At 35.1% G+C, this 20,071-nt stretch overlaps 1 protein-coding gene and 1 long non-coding RNA gene across 2 annotated transcripts in view; one reads left to right on the top strand and one right to left on the bottom strand.

The window, feature by feature from the left end:
- The first annotated feature begins 1,740 nt into the window (after positions 1-1,740).
- LOC110447145 (heat shock protein 75 kDa, mitochondrial-like) overlaps positions 1,741-20,071 on the top strand; it is a 39,392-nt gene continuing 21,061 nt past the window's right edge. The window contains exons 1-17 of the mRNA XM_021492623.1: positions 1,741-1,864; positions 6,445-6,636; positions 7,048-7,130; positions 7,614-7,763; positions 8,219-8,290; positions 9,910-10,079; positions 10,330-10,439; positions 10,813-10,886; positions 11,244-11,406; positions 11,723-11,836; positions 14,153-14,222; positions 14,362-14,509; positions 15,689-15,816; positions 16,207-16,397; positions 16,717-16,802; positions 17,477-17,622; positions 19,080-19,152. Coding sequence (XP_021348298.1) covers positions 1,744-1,864; positions 6,445-6,636; positions 7,048-7,130; positions 7,614-7,763; positions 8,219-8,290; positions 9,910-10,079; positions 10,330-10,439; positions 10,813-10,886; positions 11,244-11,406; positions 11,723-11,836; positions 14,153-14,222; positions 14,362-14,509; positions 15,689-15,816; positions 16,207-16,397; positions 16,717-16,802; positions 17,477-17,622; positions 19,080-19,152 — 2,091 coding nt within the window. The 5' untranslated portion in view covers positions 1,741-1,743. The remainder of the gene's footprint in view (positions 1,865-6,444; positions 6,637-7,047; positions 7,131-7,613; positions 7,764-8,218; positions 8,291-9,909; positions 10,080-10,329; positions 10,440-10,812; positions 10,887-11,243; positions 11,407-11,722; positions 11,837-14,152; positions 14,223-14,361; positions 14,510-15,688; positions 15,817-16,206; positions 16,398-16,716; positions 16,803-17,476; positions 17,623-19,079; positions 19,153-20,071) is intronic.
- LOC110447146 lies at positions 3,115-4,369 on the bottom strand. Its single transcript, XR_002462566.1, has 2 exons — positions 4,068-4,369; positions 3,115-3,241 (listed from the first exon to the last, which is right to left on the bottom strand). It is a non-coding gene; the product is annotated as an uncharacterized LOC110447146 (long non-coding RNA).

Here is a 20,071-nt window from a genome sequence, read left to right as displayed (position 1 = left end):
ACTTTCCTTCTACTATTAGACTTTGGAATCAGTTAGGCATAGCTCCTCTTTTTCATCGTTTAAAAATGCCATTAGAGACAAACATTTGCCCCATGTACCCAATTACTTTTTCTACGGTGATAGAAAAAATAACATCCTACATACAAAACTAAGAAACCGTTCTAGCACTTTGAAAAACGATCTATCCCGAGTTAACCTGGTTGATGACCAACGTTGTATGTGTGGTTACCCTATTGAAGACACCTTCCATTTCTTTTTTAACTGTGATAATTATGTTTAACAGAGAATTAAACTTTTATCGTGAACTGAATGCATACATCCCCTTTACATTGAATCTACTTCTTTTTGGAGATATAACAATTTCGGAACAAGAAAACAAAATTATATTCATGAATACTCAGCAATATATACAAGACTCGAACAGATTTTAACACCCTCCATCCCTCAAAATCGACATCTTTATTAATACATGTATCTTACTAATACTAATAGATTGACAAAACGAGTTGCAACATACAAATATACGTATATATATATATAAATATAATGAAGTCGTGTGTTTGGTCTTTCTCTGTGCGGACGGACTAGTTGAAACGGAAATACCAGCAAGAGCGGAGTGAACAGGAGGAAGTTATAATAGCACGGGAAGTGATGAACATTGATCAGAAGAAAGTTGTGAACAGCGAATAGTATAACTAGTCCGTTCGCATGGAGAACAACCACGTGGTCTGATATATATTTTCTTAAATTTACAGTCTTGTTGCAGTACTTATCTAGTAATCTTAAAAATTCGGACCCTCTAACCCCCTCTTCCCTCTCTCTCTCTCTCCTCCCCTCTCTCTCTCTCCTCCCCTCTCACCATCCCCCTATCTCTCTCTCTTCCTTTATCTACATGTGCATGTTTATATGTGTGCGCATGCGTGTGGTTCGGTGCGTGAATAATTAATTTATAATACATAGCTTATTTACGTAGTTCTGCCATCATGAAATTTTGTTAAAAAATATTATTGTACAGGGAAAGGGCTTGATATAAGTTGTAAAATTTGTGGAACGGCTAACTATGTGTCTTTGATCGTTTGTGACTGACGTTTTTCGGGGTTGGGATTGTAGAAATAATAATGAACATATTTGGAACAGCAGTGCAAGTCTCCTATGTTGTTGTCTAGGCTGGTTTTGCCTATGAGAGGGGGAAATAGACAAGCTCAAGCTGTACTCTGTAAGGTGGCCATCTTTCATTTATTGCATCAACTACAACTAAAAACAAAAACCTGACGAAGCACCATGACATGGTTACGTAGTAATTGTATATTGTATTTATTTTTTCCACTGCAGTCAGATACTCCCTTTGTGGTGTTGGAAAAGAAAAGCTTCATTATTTTGTTTATATTCGAAAATGAAAATGGGATCCTTGAAATCAGTTTTATTGTACAACAAATTGAATATTTCAAAATTCCTTTGGTGATTTAGAATCTAATCATAGAGAAGGGAGGGGACTCATTATAATGTACAGTTAAAACTTTTCCTCCCATACATTCTCATGCATTTTTACCCAACCTTTATGTCAGTGTTCTCCATATAGCATTTTGTGACATGTTTGTTTCATTGACTTGGACTGTACAATAGAGATCCATCAACCAAAAGTAATTGTTTATGTCCACAATAAAAATTGGTTAACAACAGGCCTCATTCAATGACCTTTCTGTCATTTGAGTGTTCTAGGGGGAGTAACTCTACCTTTTCAAAATGGCGGCCTCCATGAGAACATGTGTGTTCAGAGACTTGCGTCTTTTACACCGATCGTTACTCTGTAACCCTGTAAAATCATATCCTTTGCCACGGTGCATCCATTTGACACAGAAAGGAGGTAAATATTATAATTTAGCGGAAGGAGGCTCAATTATTCGTTCATTCTGTATTTGAATGTGTTGCGTCAGATGACATTGACCATCAATGACATTGTTGACACCGATAATGACGTTGATATAGGAAATCGAAGAATGAAAATTACTGCCTTAGCTCGTACAGTCGTACAGATCAACAGTATAACTATATTCGGTTTATTTTTGTTCCAAATGAATAATCTTTCTTAAAATCAGAAGTCATTGAAATAAGGGGTTATATTAGCAATGCTATCGAATTTTTTCAAAATCACATTTTGGAGCTATTTTGTACCTCATTTTAAAGTTCTTGTCATCCTGATGAAAACGCACCAAATTTTGGGGAGATATGTTAATAAATGAGAAAGTTATGACAGATTGAAGTTGAGAAAATGAAAGGATCATAAATTGCGTTTTTTTGTTTTGGGCTATAAAACAACCTCTTTCTGTAACTTTTTCATTCTTTGATATATTTCAAACATTCTTTCACAGTTATTTAGCTGAGAGTTTCATCTTTTGAATAATAGCAATGGAAATGGGTTTAATTAAGTAGAACATATGTAAAAATCTGCTCAACCAGGGGTACCCCCTCCATAAAAATAGGCATAAAAGACAGCACTTTGATATTTGCATCAATTTCAGAAATAAATACCTCACTTCTTCATAGTTATATAAAAATATATCCATTATATCACATATTAGACCATGAACCAGTTTTACATGGGATTATAAGTCTAAAAAGCACAAAACCCAAATATACAAATGTACTATATAGCTAGATCTCTGTGGAGTCAAATATGGGACATCCTGCATGTACACACATTCGTTTCGTTTTATGAGAACTCCTCTGTTAACTTCTCCATTTGTTTTTTTTATTTTATGAATTGATTTGACCCAAATCTTCAGGAAACATTGAACTACTGTCATATGAAGACTTCACCAAGGATGTGGTAGCACTATGTGGGTGATATTTCCGATTCATTGCATACACTAGAGGAAAACTTTAACTGACTTTATACTGCAGGCACACTTGGGTACCATTCCACAGCTGGTCTCTTACTATTCCCCTGATCACCCTTTCCCACAAACTCCTCTGACAATTAGACCACCTCCTGTTCCCTTTGTCTCAATTGTTTTGTAAGGAGGCTAAATATTTTTTTACAAGTAGCTACATCTATAATTCCAGTAGCTGTGCCTGGACAGGCTCCTTGATTAAAACAAAATGGAAGCATATGTTGTATACTGCATTTAAGACTTTATTATTATTAAAAAAAAAAAAAGTTTTACCGAAAAAGAATATGCGATTCTGTACTGTGAATAGGCTGATCCAGAAGCGTCAAAACCAATGTCCAATTGGAGAAAAACTGAAAATAGAAATAAAAACATATATAAGTTTTGTAAACTAAACAGAATAATTACAATCAATCATACCATTACCTGGTAATTGAGGTATAGTTGTGAAACATGGAAAGTTTCCAAATATTTCAATCTACATCATCAAGTGCTATGATATTGGTTTTGTAAATTTTTGTTCTATTGCAAAGGAATGTCATGTAAGCAATAAAAACAAACCTCAACTTTCAGCTATATATGCACTCATTTACACTTGTACACAACCACCTGTATTAAGCAAACACCTGTCTACAAAGGTCACTTATCAAAGATCCCACTAACCCATTTCCTTGTAAATGAACCTGTATATAAAGGCCACATTTCTGTTGACACATGAGTGGCCTTTATAGACAGGTTTGATTGTACTTGTAACAAGAAAGTATAACTTGCATGCTGAGCATAATATCTGTGAAATATTTTAATCTAATGTATATATCTACAAAAACTATGAATATGTACCACAAAACCCCAGAAATTGTAAGTTTATAAAACATGCAGTGAGATTTTTTTTGTAAAATTAATAAACAAACTACTGACTACAGATGAACGTATCATGAAACATTGATAACTAATAATGCGGTGCAAATCAACAATACATCCAACAAAATAATATCTGTAAATGTCTCTGAAACATGCAAACAATGTATTTCGAATCAACAAAAATCTAAATGCTACTCTTAAACTTGATTAGTATAATAAACAAACATGTTAAATTCCTGTCTCTATTTCATAACTTGTATGCAAGATACCAACTTTGCAACTTATTAACAAAATCATGCTGACTGAACTATTTCTTACACAGAAATATATAGTATCCATCTTTAATCTTCATCCATTTTCCATGTCAATTTCCATCTGAATAACTGAAGACTTCACTCTCCAAACACAAGAAGTGTCCATGCCCACAATTTTTTCCAATATTTACCACAAACAGTGACACTATGAACATGATGAAATTGTAATCATTCTCTTTAAAAGTTTTGCTGCTTGAAAATAACTGTCACTTGCAGAATGCACAGTAAAAGGCTTTGAGTTAAAAAATTTACTAACTAGTACTGTTCACTCTGTTATTGTCTCATTGCACATTAAACATTTGTTCATTAACTACTTTTCAACAATTATCCTAATATCTCCTTTTTTATAGTCCTGTATCAAATTGTACACATAAATAGCTTCATCCTCATCATATTTCACATTATACCATTTTGGAAATCCTGGCACAACTCCAATCACATGGCCTTTGTAAGTTTTGTCTGTGAATTTGTGTTCAATCTTTTTATTAACAAGAAGTGGTACATCCCCAGATTGATGTTCTGTTGTTGTGGCCGATGCTGCGCTTGATACAAGCTCTTGTAGATTGCCTATGAGTTCTTCTTTTGATAGCTTTCTGTACTTTCCATTTGATAATTTTAAAGAAAAGTTAAATACTTTTTTGTTTTCATGCTTTTGTTTTAAAACGTTTTTCCTAAATTTTAGTTGTGCTTGTAATGCTCCAATAATCACCTTTTCTTCTTCTAATCGGTTTATTCCTTCCTGAATTTGCTCGTTGCTTTGCCATAATCCGTAATAACAGATGTCATTTGTCAAACTTTCCTGCCTCTGCAGTCTCTCTTCCTCCTTTCTATGTAGTTCTTCCTTTCTTCTTTTCTGTGCTTCTACCTGTTTCATCTGTATTTCATGAAGCCTCTCCTTAAAACTTTCCCTCAGTTCTCTTCCCTCTTTTCTTGACAAATCCAGTAACTTATCCTTTTCTCCTTTTGGAAGGTCCTTCAACCATTTACTTGTTTTATTATATGAATACAACAAGTAAGCCTCATTTGCAAGGACAGAAGCATTAGNGTTATATCATCAGGTCGGGGAAAACCACTAATTTGCGTATAATACGCAAACTCGCCTATTATACGCCAATAGGGGTATGGATTCGTTACTAAAAATAGCCAAAATCACTTTAATCTTAACTTTTTCCAATTGTTTGTCCAAGTTGCATTTATTCAGTCATGAAACATGATACAAATGCGAAAATAAACTTTATTTGCATGTGGGAAAGTACCAAAAATAGATGCAATATTTCCAGTAAAGTTACATCAAGTTTCTAAGTAGCTAACGCTTATAGTAAACATCTTTTAGCCAAATATTATTTACCTTGTCGTAAATTAATGCGATTTTCAATAATATCTTGCAAAAGTTACTGTTAAAGCGATTTGGGTTATTTTTAGTAACAAATCCATACTCCAACTGGCGTATTATAGGCGAGTTTGCGTATTATATGCAAGTTGGTGGTTTTCCCCAACCTGATCATCCCTCATTCATAAAAGTTCACGGCAGGTAAGCGATTTTATCACTAACTGATGGAGTGACTTACGATATAGTCTATGTTAAGTTTGAATAGCCTACTCAAATCACAGGGGCACACAACTTCTAATAATATTGATCTTGTTCGACGTTTAGTTGCTGGATATGTATATCCTCCTAAAGATATGGGTACCAAACAAAAGGGTTCCGAAGCTTTTAGGATTCCATTAGCTGGTTTTAGTACCTATTGTTGGGCCAAATAAAAAGAATCTTGTGTGTTTCTGCTAACTGTACCTACCATAGATTAAATTGTTTGCATACCCTAAAGTTTTTATTGGCATTTAGTGGTATGCACTGATACAGACCTCCTGCTCTATATAAGCTTATTAAAAATATTTTCCAAAATAAAAAAACAATGTCAACCTGCCTTTCATTTGTTTTTGAGGATAGTGGCGGAAACACAATTACTTTTTTTTAGCCTTATACATTAAGACTTGTGTACATCTGAAAAACAATTTCAAAAACCTCTGTAAAACTGTTTGATGATTATAAACTATGCCTACCTAAATCATGTACAGTATGCAGGTCCTGATGCCTGGCTCAGTCTAGCTCTGGATTCATTGAGGCAAGTAGGGGTCATCCCAGTATTGGACTAACAAGTCTTGTCTCGTACAACTCTGAAGGGACTTAGAAATTCTGAAAATGATTAATTTTACTCACCCTCTGATTTCAACAATACAGAGGGAAAGGACCCATGAAAACTAATTTTAGATAGATCCCTGTGTTGCTACCCAAAATGTTAGGGCCGCGAGAGGAAGCAACAATTAATTTTGTTAGGAAATAAACAGCAATAAATTGATCTGTTGTGGCCTTCTGTCTTCAGGAAGGCAATGCTTGGTGCCCATCTACCAGGTGTCACGCCCCAGGGTATGGACTGGAGGACACAGGAGTTTTGTCACCAGTGCCTCACTGCTCAGCTCGGAACCAGAGACAATCCAAGGGGAGATAATCGAGGAAGAAGTGAAGGAAGAAGAAACTTACCACTCCATTATCAAAGACACAGAGAGGTCAACAGGTGTGTTTGTTGTATTCCCTCATACTTGTTTTTTTTTTTTTTATATATATATCACTGAGCTATCTTGTAGCATCAGTCATGTAAAATGTGGGATTACTAGAGTCTATCATAGTATGGGGGTAAAATTGTCCATTTCCCCAATATCTACGTAATGTCATTACAATTGACTAATTTTCTACCTAGGTAAATACTGTAACTGAATTCGTGAATGCAACAGTTATAAAAACAGTTGTTTGATTGGTACATTAATTACAAATTAGCCAAAAATCAGATTTAGTTAGAGCAGAAGAAGTATTAAAAAATATAATACACCGTAGCCATTTATATTATAAGCCTGGTAACATGGTAAGCAGTGTTGCAGTAGCTAAAATGAATTCAGTATACATCTGTTAAGTATTTATTTATCAACAGGTCCTGGAGACAAGCTGGAGTTCCAGGCCGAGACACGAAAGCTGCTGGACATTGTGGCGCGGTCTCTGTACTCAGAGAGGGAGGTGTGTACACCAGAGCTTATTTGTGCGCACATTTATCTCTCTTTATCATTATTCTCATGTTAACTAATTTTCTAAAAAAAAAAAGGATTTTGATAAGGACTTTTCCCCCTGTCCTGACTCCCACATCATTGGATGTAATTATCAGTATGAAGTTATGCAGGTTTTCTTCAAGTTATAGAAACTATTAGCATTGAAGATCCTACTTGATAAAAAAATAAAAAAATGATGGCACTTCATACATTACCAGGGTCAGGACGTGCCATTCTGATGTGGAGAGTGAGTCAGTGATGACATCCAATCATATGTAAAACGAGTAGGCTTGCCAGAGCTCTGTTCATATGTCCTAGTGAACTTTGTAAATGGAGCCAAGTTATATTCCAATCAAGGATGACTGCTTTTCGTTTTTTGACAAACTAATGAAAATGAAATGTATTTGAAAGTGTAATGAATGTTGTGAGATATATTTTGTACCCTTCGTTGTAGGTCTTTATTCGGGAGCTCATCTCCAACTCCAGTGATGCCTTGGAGAAGATGCGTTACATGGAGATGAGTGGGGACACACAGGGTGACCCAGCATTGCCCCTGGAGATACACCTCGCTGCTGACGATTCTAAGAAGACATTCACCATTCAGGTACGATGAGCTTTATTATTTTCTTAATTTGGATTGTTAGTTACAATACAAAATATATACAGCTGGCCTCCTTGAAAATCACTCTTGACACTATATATCATGACTTAAATAAAGAGTTCTACCTCTTACTGAATTGTTGTTATTGATCTACTGGGTAAAGTGAATTTTGTCATCCATCTACAGCGATTTTTAGGTTTAATCATTGACCTTAAAGCTAATCATGTCTGTGTTTAATAAACATATCATACAGATTTTGTTAATGATCACCAAATGATTTGAGTTATCTGTGTATTTCTAATGACAGTCAAATAAATATCTTTTATGAAAAAAGGGATAACTGACATGCGTGCAGAGCTTCACTCAAACCAGAAAATATTATGTCAGTTTGTATCAGAATAAATAAAATATATTATATCCTGTTCGCACTATAAAGTTGCCAATGTTTTGTGGTACAGGACACGGGAATTGGAATGACCAAGGAGGAGATGATTGGTAACCTCGGCACGATAGCCAGGTCTGGCTCCAAGGTAAGGGGATACATTCAACAGAAGGGATCATCGTCTTCATTATCCAATGATTAAGGACTTTCCACCTTTCGTAATACACATGTTTTTCTTGTCATATTTTCGTGTCGTCATTTCCGTATTGCGTATCGGGCATTCCATTACTGTAGTGTAAATTATAGTAACACAGGGTAAACAATAGTACACGTGCGTGATGTGATATGTCAACACCCGATATCAACACTTAACTTGGAAATGTTTAATCACACGTACTTCAGAAATAAAGCTTATGATACAAAGACATTAATTAACCCACGGGAAAGCACTGACATACGATCAGACCACTTCAAGAAGGTCGTATATGAGGTGCATGGAATGCAGACTGATGTGTTTTGTTTACCGACCTCACCTGTACGTATCACGTTGTAACAGTAGTTCACAAGTTCTTGGTCGCTACGACTTTTATTGTCGAGCGAGTTACGCTCTGTCAGATAAACCGGTTCAGAAATGCAACTACAATAACTCTGTGAAAATAGTGGTTTGTAAAATATCAAGATCCCTATAAAATGCAAGTGCATGTGCGTGTACGTAATAACGGCATACCATGCGATAGCCTATGGTTACATATGTACCTGACATGTTAATATACCATGCGTAAGCAGGCTATGGAATGATGTCCAAAGTGTACATGATTGAGAGTAGTTTTGTTCCATAAAAGAACAGTAAATTGACAAATAAATATAGTAATTTAATTTATTTCAGTCGTTTTTGGTAATAAAGAAAATAAGTGTCATTGTATAAATTCTATCCCTCTGCAAAACGTTCCGATTTTTTTCAAGGTAGACAACTCTCATCAGGATCAAAATAATTGTAAAATCTAAAATAAATTAATTATAAAGACTTTGTGTGTATTTGGTTCATTTTCCCACTCTTTTTGTATGAAATTATATGTCCTGTTTGCTTTTGGCTTGTATTAAGTAACTTTTATCCATATGGTTTGAATAAAAAAAGCTTTTTCTAACATGTTGTAGATATTTTATGATAAATAAAATATTTGTAGGGTTGATTAGCAATGTTTCTTTTCATTATTTTATTGTTGTAATAGTTTTGAACTATGCCACACGCTCAAAAAATGTGAAAGAGTTGAATTTGACAAAAAAAAAATCCCCAGTTTATCGGAATGCTTAGATTTTCATAAAATCATCTCTGCATAGTGACATTACCATCATGTGAAACTTTCATTAAATTCTGCTGGCTAATTGCGAAAGGGTAGAGCCTCCTTAACTGTGATATAATGTAAGGGTTACATCTTGAGCATCTCTCTGGGTTTTCTTTAGACACGTACTTCTTTCATCTATAGGTTTGTAATCCCTGTTCTCATTTTGGAATTGAGACTCATCAAATTAACATTCTATGAGTAATCCTTTTCTAAAACTGTGTATGTCTTGGAATAAAATAACGGTTCAAATATTTTACAAATTACTTTTGAAAATTAATACAAAGAATAGAAAAAATGCAGCATCAAATTCTAGATTTTGTATTTTATTTACAGTTTATATGTTTCGGCTAGTTAGACTAGTGTCATCATAACGTCATGTCATTCGGCTTGTTAATACCGGTAATTTTACTGATCTTGTTTGTAGGCATTTTTGGAGTCTGTGAATTCGAATGAGAGCAAGTCTGATGTCAGCAATAACATCATTGGTCAGTTTGGTGTCGGCTTCTATTCCTCCTTCATGGTGGCTGACAAGGTCGAGGTTTACTCAAGGTCACATCAGCCTGATGCTGTAGGATACAAATGGACAACAGATGGGTAAGGAGCTTGGGTATACATAGACTTATTGGCCAGTTAAGGTTAGAATCTAATTAATTTTCAAATGACATTTTGTGATTAAGACAGTTTCATTTGACATGTTTCTTTCTTTTAGGTATCTTTCTATTTTTTTGAAAATGTAAAGATTATGCTAAACATTTTTTTTATCTTTACAATTTCACCAATTTGACAACATATGATAATGTTTAGGTTGTCACTGGTGTTTGAGAATGACATGTTTTTTGTTCAGGACCGGTATGTTTGAGATAGCAGAGGCAGAAGGAGTACAGAGAGGTACTAAGATAGTTCTCCACCTGAAGGGCGATTGTTATAACTACTCTAACGAGGAAGTCATTAAAGGTGAGTACTGAGTACAGGGATGATATTGTTCTGTTCATGTCATCATATATGTGGTATCATATTAAACACATCAAATTTGTTTTTAAGAATCCTGAAAATGATAAATTGCTAGTATCTTAAAATATGAGATTAATTTGGACTCAAGCCAAACAGATCAATCTGGATATGAATTACCCCTTGCTTTACCTTTGTTATCACAATGATGAAGTACTACATATTATGACATTTGTGTTTATCGTGCACTGATGTATCTATTGTTTTTATGTTTTTATGTAGTATATGTGTAGTACATTGTTGTATATAATATATCTTCATAGTATGGTTTTTGTAGATTAACTGTTTTATACACTATATTTAATTGTTTAATTAACAGAGGTGGTGAAGCGATACAGTAATTTTGTGGGCGTTCCAATATTCCTGAATGGAAAGAGAGCTAATGTTGTTCAGGTAACACTTTAAACATACTTTGTGATGTTTTTATTACATTTTCCTTTTGTCTATTTGATATTTACACGGTAATAACATAATACAATGTATATTCAAACTGAAAACATTTTAAATTTTAAAGAAAGTTAAAGCCCATAGTAAACACATATACCGGTATGTACAATGTAGTACAATTATATACTATTTAAGGTCTGAAGTATGTGAATAAAGACTTTTGTTCATAATGTATTTATCTTTGTTTAAATATGTTTTGTACATTTATATGTACAGTATTTTGGCCCTGTGTATGTGTATATATATTTATGCACAAGTTTTGAGGCCCTGAAAATGCATTTATTTGATTTTATACGTGTTTAGGCCCTATGGTTGGCAGACCAGAAAGATATCACCGCAGACATGCATGAAGAGTTCTATAGATATATCGGTAATGTGTATGACAAGCCCCGATATCATCTCCACTACAAAACTGATGCACCACTCAACATCCGAGCCCTCTTCTACGTCCCCGAGTATAAACCTAGTAAGTAGACTATCAGACCTGGTATCTCAACTAAGTACGAACTAAAACGTCTTTCAATTTAAATATTTCTTTCTCAATAGAAAGTTGTTAATATTTTTTGCACAAAATAAAAACCTGTAATTCTGTTTACAGTTTTTGGGATATTTCATTTTACTGGTTCTCATTATTACAATTATGTTTGGAATACTAGACTTTGATGATGAAATTAAATGATCATAAAAATGAATTTTCTGTGGAAAAAAAACACATAATTTATATGACTTCCGCACTATATTTGATAAATTATACCTAAATGATATCTTTTTTTCCTTGTCAGCAATGTTCGATATGAGTCGAGAAACCGATGTATGTGTAACGCTGTACAGTAGAAAGGTTATGATCATGTCTCGAGCCTCCAACATACTTCCACGATGGCTACGCTTCCTCAAAGGTAGGTAACCCACATACTTCCACGATGGCTACGTTTCCTCAAAGGTAGGTAAACCACACTGGCTACGTTTCCTCAAAGGTAGGTAACCGACATACTTCCATACTGGCTGCACTTCCTCAAAGGTAAGTAACCCACATATTTCAACACTGGCTATGCTTGCAATGGTAGGTAACCCATGTACTTACTACTTTGGGTTCTGGAAAAATAGGCAATAGGCATTAACAAGAGTACATTTGACCGTCTGCATAAGCCATTCTAATTGTCTTTGGACAAATAGATTTTGACTTGATTTCGTTCGATTTAAATTTTCTTGGAAATGTGATTCATGGATAAAATTTGAAGGCAATTATTAGACAATGATGAACAGCTTTTGTCAGGGAAGTTTGATTAAATAAATGATGAAATGTTTCTTTAATAATATTTTCAATTTCTGTAGTATTTTTATCAACTCGCCTCCCCAAAGGGCAAGTGAGCTTATGCCGTGGCACAGCGTTCTTCGTCCGTCGTCCGTTGTCAACTTTTTCTTTAAAACCTATCTCCTCCTAAACGCCAAAGAGGATTTCAATCAAATTTAGTCTGAAGCATCACTAGTGGAAAGCAATCATTTCTTAAATAATTGAGGTTTGTTCGTCCCCTGGGGCCAGGGGGGCAGGGCCCTGAAGGGGAACTTAGCTAAATTTGCTTTAAAACTCATCTCCTACTTAACGCCAGTGAGGATTTCAACCAAATTTAGTCTGAAGCATCACTAGGGGAGGGCAATCATTTCTTAAATAAGTTAGGTTGGTTCGACCCCAGAGGCCAGGGTGGTGGGGCGGGGCAAATTTGCTTTAGAACGCATCTCCTGCTTAATGCCAGAGAGGATTTCAACCAAATTTAGTCTGAAGCATCACTAAGGGAGGGCAATCGCTTCTTAAATAAATGAGGTTGGTTCGACCCCTGAGGCCATGGGGGGCAGGGCCCTGAAGGGGAACTTAGCTAAACTTGCTTTAAACGCCAGAGAAGATTTCAACCAAATTTGCTCTGAAACTTCATTGGGGGAGGGCAATCATTTCTTAAATAAATGAGACTTGTTCGACACCTGGGGCTAGGAAGACCGGGCCCCAAACAGGAAAATTATCTAATATTTTGCTTTAAGACGCTTAAATTGCAAAATTTGGTCAAAAGCATTATTGAGGAAGAACAAACATTTCTTAATTGAATGAGGTTGATTGGACCCCTGCGGTCCTAAGAAATGGTACAGCTAGATTATCATATTCTATGGTGTAACTTTCATAAATTGTTAAAACTTGGTTTCTATGTTTATAAAAGCTAAAAAATGAAAATTAAAGTATTGTCTAATTACACCCTGTAATATGAGATATTACTTATTTCAAAATCTGTTAACATGGCAACTCAATGGAGGCCCCTGATTAGTTGAAAGTCAGATATTTTGGTCCAAGTTGAGTTAGAACATAGATCTTGTCTGGTTTTGAGGAAATTTCATATAAAGATGTACTAATGCATTCAGTTGTAATGACTTAAATGTAAAACCAGGTGAGTGATACAGGTCCAATGGATCTTTTGTTTTTATATGCCCGCCAAATTTGATAGGAGTATTATGGTATGGGGTTGTCCGTCCGTCCGGCGTAAACTTTTGTTTGACCGGCAGTCTTCTCCTACATTTTTCGACCAATCTCTTTGAAACTTGGTATACATCATAATCATGATATGAAGTTGTGTCCCCTTTAAAGAATTTTGATTCAACAATTTTCCAAAAGTTATTGCCCTTTGTTCATTTCAGTATTTGATTTTTGTCCGGCAATCTCCTCCTACATTTTTCGACCAATCTCTTTGAAACTTGGTATACATCTTAATCATGATATTAAGTTGTGTCCCCCTTAAAAGAATATTGATTCAACAATTTTTCCAAAAGTTATTGCCCTTTGTTCATTTCTCTATTTGATTTTTGTCCGGCAATCTCCTCCTACATTTTTCGACCAATCTCTTTGAAACTTGGTATACATCATAATCATGATATTAAGTTGTGTCCCCCTTCAAAGAATTTTGATTCGACAAGTTATTGCTCTTTGTTCATTTCAGTATTTGATTTTTTGTCCGGAGATTTTCTCCTACATTTTTATAGCATGTCAGCTAACCACACTTAGAATGATGCAGATCTTATTTCAATGTAAGAAAGTTTATAACACTATATGACAATCGACGGGCGTAAATTGTTCCACCCCGCGGTACTCTTGTTTTTCATATTTCTGCTATAAAGGAAACTTGTAGAATTATAATAATTGTTGAATGCCCTATAAAGTGACGACTGTGTTACAGGTGTGGTGGACAGCGAGGACATACCTCTGAACCTCAGTCGTGAATTACTACAGGACAGCTCACTTATCAGGTATGACGACTCACAATTATTGCTTCGGAAATGTCTTCATAAAAAATGCTTCTGTCCTCCGTTTACTTTCACAGTAATCACATGTTATTGATAGCATTACTAAAATTTTAAGGACTTTTTTGTTTTCTCTGTCCTTCAGGAAGTTGCGCCAAGTCCTAACTAGTCGCATCCTTAAGTTTTTCCAAGACTGTGCCAAGAAGGACGTAGCGAGCTACGCAGCATTCTATGATGACTATGGCCTGTTCTTTAGGGAAGGCATTGTCACTGAGCATGACCAGGACACCAGGGTAAGGCAGTGATTGGCAAACTTTTTATGGTCAGGGCCAGTTCATTGAAAACTGTATTAGTTGCTGCATAAAAAAAACTAAATTTTTATTTATATTGTGGATACCTAAATCACTCTTTCCTTTCCTCTGATATTCATAAAGTATATATTTGTAACAGGAAAGAGAGTAGTGTGTTTCCATTGGGGATCGAACCCGCAATCCCTAGGTTCCTAGTCGGACGAAATCCCATTGTCTTTTAACTCGACAGTAATCCTTTAGTTGAGTTGAATGATTCAATAGGTTCAATACTATGATAGCCTAGAACCATAGATGTCAGCCTCTGAAAGCTACAATGAGGTAGATCTCCCTCATTCCACATTTCCAATGAGGGAGAAAGTGTGTGAAACACAACTGAAACTGCTTTGCTCAATTTATCTTTCCCTTTTTATGTATCAAAATAACTCCAAAAAGCATCCATTTGAGTCAGACCCACCTGTTATGATCATTACACACACACTGCAGTAACTAGGAGATCTTTTGACCACAGAGTGTAGATTTTGAGTTTGTGTGAGTTTGAACTTGAATGAGTTTGTTTCGAGGGAGATTGGTAAATTTTAGTCAAAATGATGGAGTCTCCCTCCTAATGAGGGAGGGTTGACAGCTATGCCAGAACAAGTTCATGTTTCAAGGTCCAGGGTCAATATGCGAGTTACTTTAAGATATGTTTGCCTTTTCATTGTTAGTTAGATTTGTTGAAACGTTCTGGTGACTTAAGGGTTGAAATACTAGGATACCTTACACCATAATCAGGTCAAGGTCATTGCGTACATAAATAGAAAATGAACTCCTACTTCAAAAAAGAAAATGTGGCAGAGGCATTCTTGTATCTCAGACATTATCTAGATTAATTATAGGTCATATCAAATATGAGAATAATTTGTCTTTGTTCGTTAGACTAAGAACGGTCAGGCCATACTGAAAGATATATCAGTACTGTTCATACATCTCGGTTATATTTTTGAAAAAAATGGTCTTTATTAGTGAAAGTCTCTATGGTCATTGGCCCAATCAAGATTTATGGAATAAAACATATTAACTACATATACCATATAATTTAAAAAGTTTCATGCACATTGGTCTATTCTATACCAAAGATTTTACATGCTACAGATAATCATTTTGATTATTACAATTTGACAGGAAGAGATTGCCAAGCTGTTGAGATTTGAGTCATCAAAGTCATCTAAGGGTGACCGTATCAGCCTGAATGAGTATGCATCCCGCATGAAGGCAGGATCTCGAGATATCTACTTCCTGTCTGCTCCAAAGTAAGTTTTTTGTGATTTCTCATTTAGATCAAATATAATAATAATTATTGATAATAATTGCAAAACCGATATGAATGTATTTGAATCTTGGCATGTTTGTTGTTAAAAAAAGTAGTAATGTGAGACGACTTGTAAGAATGAGGGAATACAAAGTCCTGTAATGTGTTGCCTAAGAAGTATGTAAAGTCTTAGTTAATGTAGGTAGTGTATACTCGGAGACTTTCTGCTTTGTCAAATATTTGTGTACTTATATTGCTGTTATGATAAACTTTTCCTCGTTATAGCAAAAATTATGAAGTTAAACTGGCAAAAATTCCAGGTATAAAATATTGCAAGTCCATCTTGTGTGTTAAGATCTTTGGTTATTTCTCTGGTGTGTTTCCCTCTTAGTCGAGAGCTGGCAGAGCAGTCACCATACCTGGAGGCTCTTGAGAAGAGGGATGTGGAGGTTCTCTTCCTGTACGAACCATACGACGAGCTTGTGCTGATGAACCTCGGCCAGTATGACAAAAAGTTCTTTAAGTCCATAGAGAATGAGATGACAAGTGACAAGACTGATACGGACACAGTGGACGAGAGTGGTAGGTACAGTGAGATTAGTAATGTTGCAAGTTAGCTGTGTCCTTAGATACATAAACCTTATGTACATATCCCAGCTAGCTAACAAACCAGCTAGACCTGACTGCTGACATTGTCATCTCTAAATCCTGAATGTCCTATTTCATGTATGATCTAGATCTCTACTGGTAATTGTTGTTCAGTATTTATCTGTGAAAATCAGAAAAGAAAAAAAACACATTGTGAAAAAAAATTCCAACATCTGGTTTGCCTAGGATATTTTTGTATCCCTGAAATTTAAATAAACATGCAGTCTACCAAATAAACGTTTCTGATATTCAGATGTGAACAGTTTGCGCCAGACAGAAGTTGACGATCTGATGACCTGGTTACAAGGAGTGCTTGGAAACAAGGTCACAAAGGTTAAGGTAAAGATCTTACAGCACATGCAGATTTTACAAAGTATCTATTAGGTCCTTATTTTGAAATACCGAAGTTGTTTATCTTATTAGCATTTTATAACATTTACCTGCCAAATTTCACTTTCTCCAGTAAGCCCTATGTGTGTATTGTTTTAAGTACATCATGGCATTCCAGATATGAATATATGGAGGAAAAGGAGGCACTTACACAATGATAATATTTACTGTATGTGTGCAGGTGTTTACAGCAATGGTTCATATTTCTTAATTGGTCCAGAGGATAAAAGACAATTGTGGGTGATGGAGGTTACAGAAAATCTCCCCCCCCCCCCTCCCCCCCAAAAAAAAAGTTTTTATTCTTGAATAGCCTCAAATTTTCTTTTTAATCAGTACAAATTCAATTTGTATCTCTAGCAATTCAAATGTATTTGTCAAGGGTAATTGTCTTCATCACAAGCTTCAAAGCACCATTTCATTTGTCACAAGCAAGAATGAAAAGGAAATATGAACATTTCACAAATAAGTTGAACAGTATTAAAATTTAGATACTTACTATTTGCTGACAAGTTTTAAGGATTCTTTTGTCTGTTATAAATGAACAGTGTATAAAAATAACAACCATGCAAAGAAGAATATGTTAACATGTAAAAATATAATTTCTTTCTCCCAACTATTTAAAGGTGACCAAGAAGTTGGTGTCCCATGCATGTGTGATAACTGTCCCGGAGATGGGATCTGTACGACATTTCCTCCGCACCACATTAGCAGACAAGAGTGAAGAGGAACGCTATAGGGTGTTACATGCCACACTGGAGATCAACCCTAGGTAAGTACATTAAAACAGACTCTACCTACAGCAGACCTGAATGTAGGGCTGTAATGATATGCATACCTCATGGTACGATACGAATCATGCTATGATCCTTATGATACGATACTTATCATGGTACACGCATCTGCTCAAAAGGACAACTTCATAACGATTGAGTGCAGGATTTTACAGAGTTTTGTCATATACTTGATGAATTACTTTAGTAAATACTGGCAAAACGAAGTAGCAGAAACGAGACTAAGGTGTTGCTTTTCTAGCAACAGCGGTGGCGTCAACATTAAGTTTTTGTGTTTGACTTGGTTTCACTGAAAGTAGAAGTGCTAGACCAACCAACTGGACCAAAGATGCATCTAAGGTAGTGCATCTCAACCCATGCATCAAATGCTGGATGCGGCCTACCTTTCATGGTCCATTGACTTTGTCAGTATCTCCATCAACATTAAGTTTTTACGTTTTAGTTAGTTTCTCTGATATGTGCATTGACTGTCAGAGCAGGGCAAAGGCAAGACATCAATCTGAATGGCTTGTTAGTACTTTTGCACAGTGGGCTACACCATAACTAAAATGATTCAAAAACAATTTGTAAACTCTTAGAGTTTAATAATAAAAAATATTGATAATTTCAGTACCCTTAGTGTATCATGATACAGGCAAACAAAATGATTCAATCAATACAAAAGAAAGAATCACGATACGATATGATACGATATATCGTTGCAGCCCTACCTGAGAGTCCATTTTCAGTCCATGGCTTGGTGTAGTACAATAAAGACGAAGTTCCAACACTGACCTGGCATTGTTATGTAATGACAAGGCAAATTTGTTTATGGTATTTAAAATATGATGATTTCTGAGAAAAAGATACTTTGCAGATTTACAAACACTAAAATTTAATATTGAAATTGGTTTTATCTTGCAGAACACAATTGTGTTTGTTAACGTCAAATTTCACTTAATATCACATTTCACTTATTATCACATTCCACTAACAGGTATGTGAAATGTAATGTAGCACTTTATATCATGATTTCATGTGACAAATGAAAGATGAAATTGAAAGTAACAAAATGTACAATATGCACTGTATTCATTTTAATCTGTAAATTTCATAATCTGAAGTATAGGCTTTGTATTGATGGGCGAGCGACCTAGCTGAATAAAGACATTTGAAGCCACAGTTTATCATAAGAAAACCTGTTAAAAAAGGACGCATGTTTCATGTTTAAGTACATCTGGTGTATTTTGAGATACTGTACTGATAATAATTTGAATTATCCTTTAAAGATCTTTTTAAGTTATGTGGTTATAGGAAATTTAAATATTTAATATTCATATCTCAAGGATGATACAGGAATAGAAAGCAAATCTTTAATACTTGTTTTATTGTATAAGATAACTGATATTATAATTGACATAAGCATTATTGCATTCCCGGTTATTTTTTGTTTCAGTCACCCACTCATCAAGAAGGTGTATGACTTAAAGAACAACAAAGCAGATTTAGGAAGATTAGTTGCTGAACAGGTATTTACATTTTTTTGGCACATTTTCACAGAATTAATCTTCATTGTTGACCTGAAATAGCTATTTTAAAAAATGGTGTTAGTTGGGAACCATAATGAATTAGGTTTTTTTTGGTTCGCTCTATGTTATTTTTTGTACTTGTATACATAATTTTTTGCATTTGCATTAAATAAAAACAGAAAAACTGACAGTTCTCTTGAAAATTGAAAGGGTTTAGCTTCAGCCACCAAAATTGATAGCAAAGAAAAGGAAAATAGATAGGCTTTGTATGACAAAAAAAGGATATATGTTAAACTAACACTCTCTACACCCCTAGATTATGTCAGAGCAAAATTGAAAGCACATGACTAGCAATTTGATTGGTCCTGGGAAAAAAACTTGACCAATTACTAGGCTGATACCTGTCCTTTGAAGATTACAAAGGAGAGACGCCCAACTTCAAAGCTTGTCAGTTTTACAGTTACATGGATGCAAGATTCTTTTACTGTACATCAAAGGGTAAAACTGGTCTTCTTGTCTCGTCCACACTGAACCTTTGATTTTGTCATTAGATAGACCAGGGGTGCAGAGAACATAAGTGAGTGAAACCCCAGAAGTATCTCGCTAGGATGCACTTGGTTGATAGTTACAAGAGTGGGAATGTCATTCAAAATGACAGAAGTTGGCCAATGGAAAAGTCCAGACTGCCATCTTGTAAACTCTTGTTTGCAGTTCTAGGCATTCTGTTTCAATCATATGTCGTTTTTCACACTGAGTATATGCTAACATAGTGGACTCAATAACAGGGTTGATATATCAAACAGAGCTGTGCTGAATTAGCAGTTGTCTCCCCTTAACTGTTCACAGACGTGTGCATATTATGATACTTTATTAAATTGTAATGTACAGATTTATGCTTTTCACCCATTATACTGTGTTG

Source organism: Mizuhopecten yessoensis, unplaced genomic scaffold, assembly GCF_002113885.1.
Source record: "Mizuhopecten yessoensis strain PY_sf001 unplaced genomic scaffold, ASM211388v2 scaffold3229, whole genome shotgun sequence".
NCBI lineage: Eukaryota > Metazoa > Mollusca > Bivalvia > Pectinida > Pectinidae > Mizuhopecten > Mizuhopecten yessoensis.
Note: the sequence above shows the minus strand (reverse complement) of the source record. Positions and strands in the feature narration are given on the sequence as shown.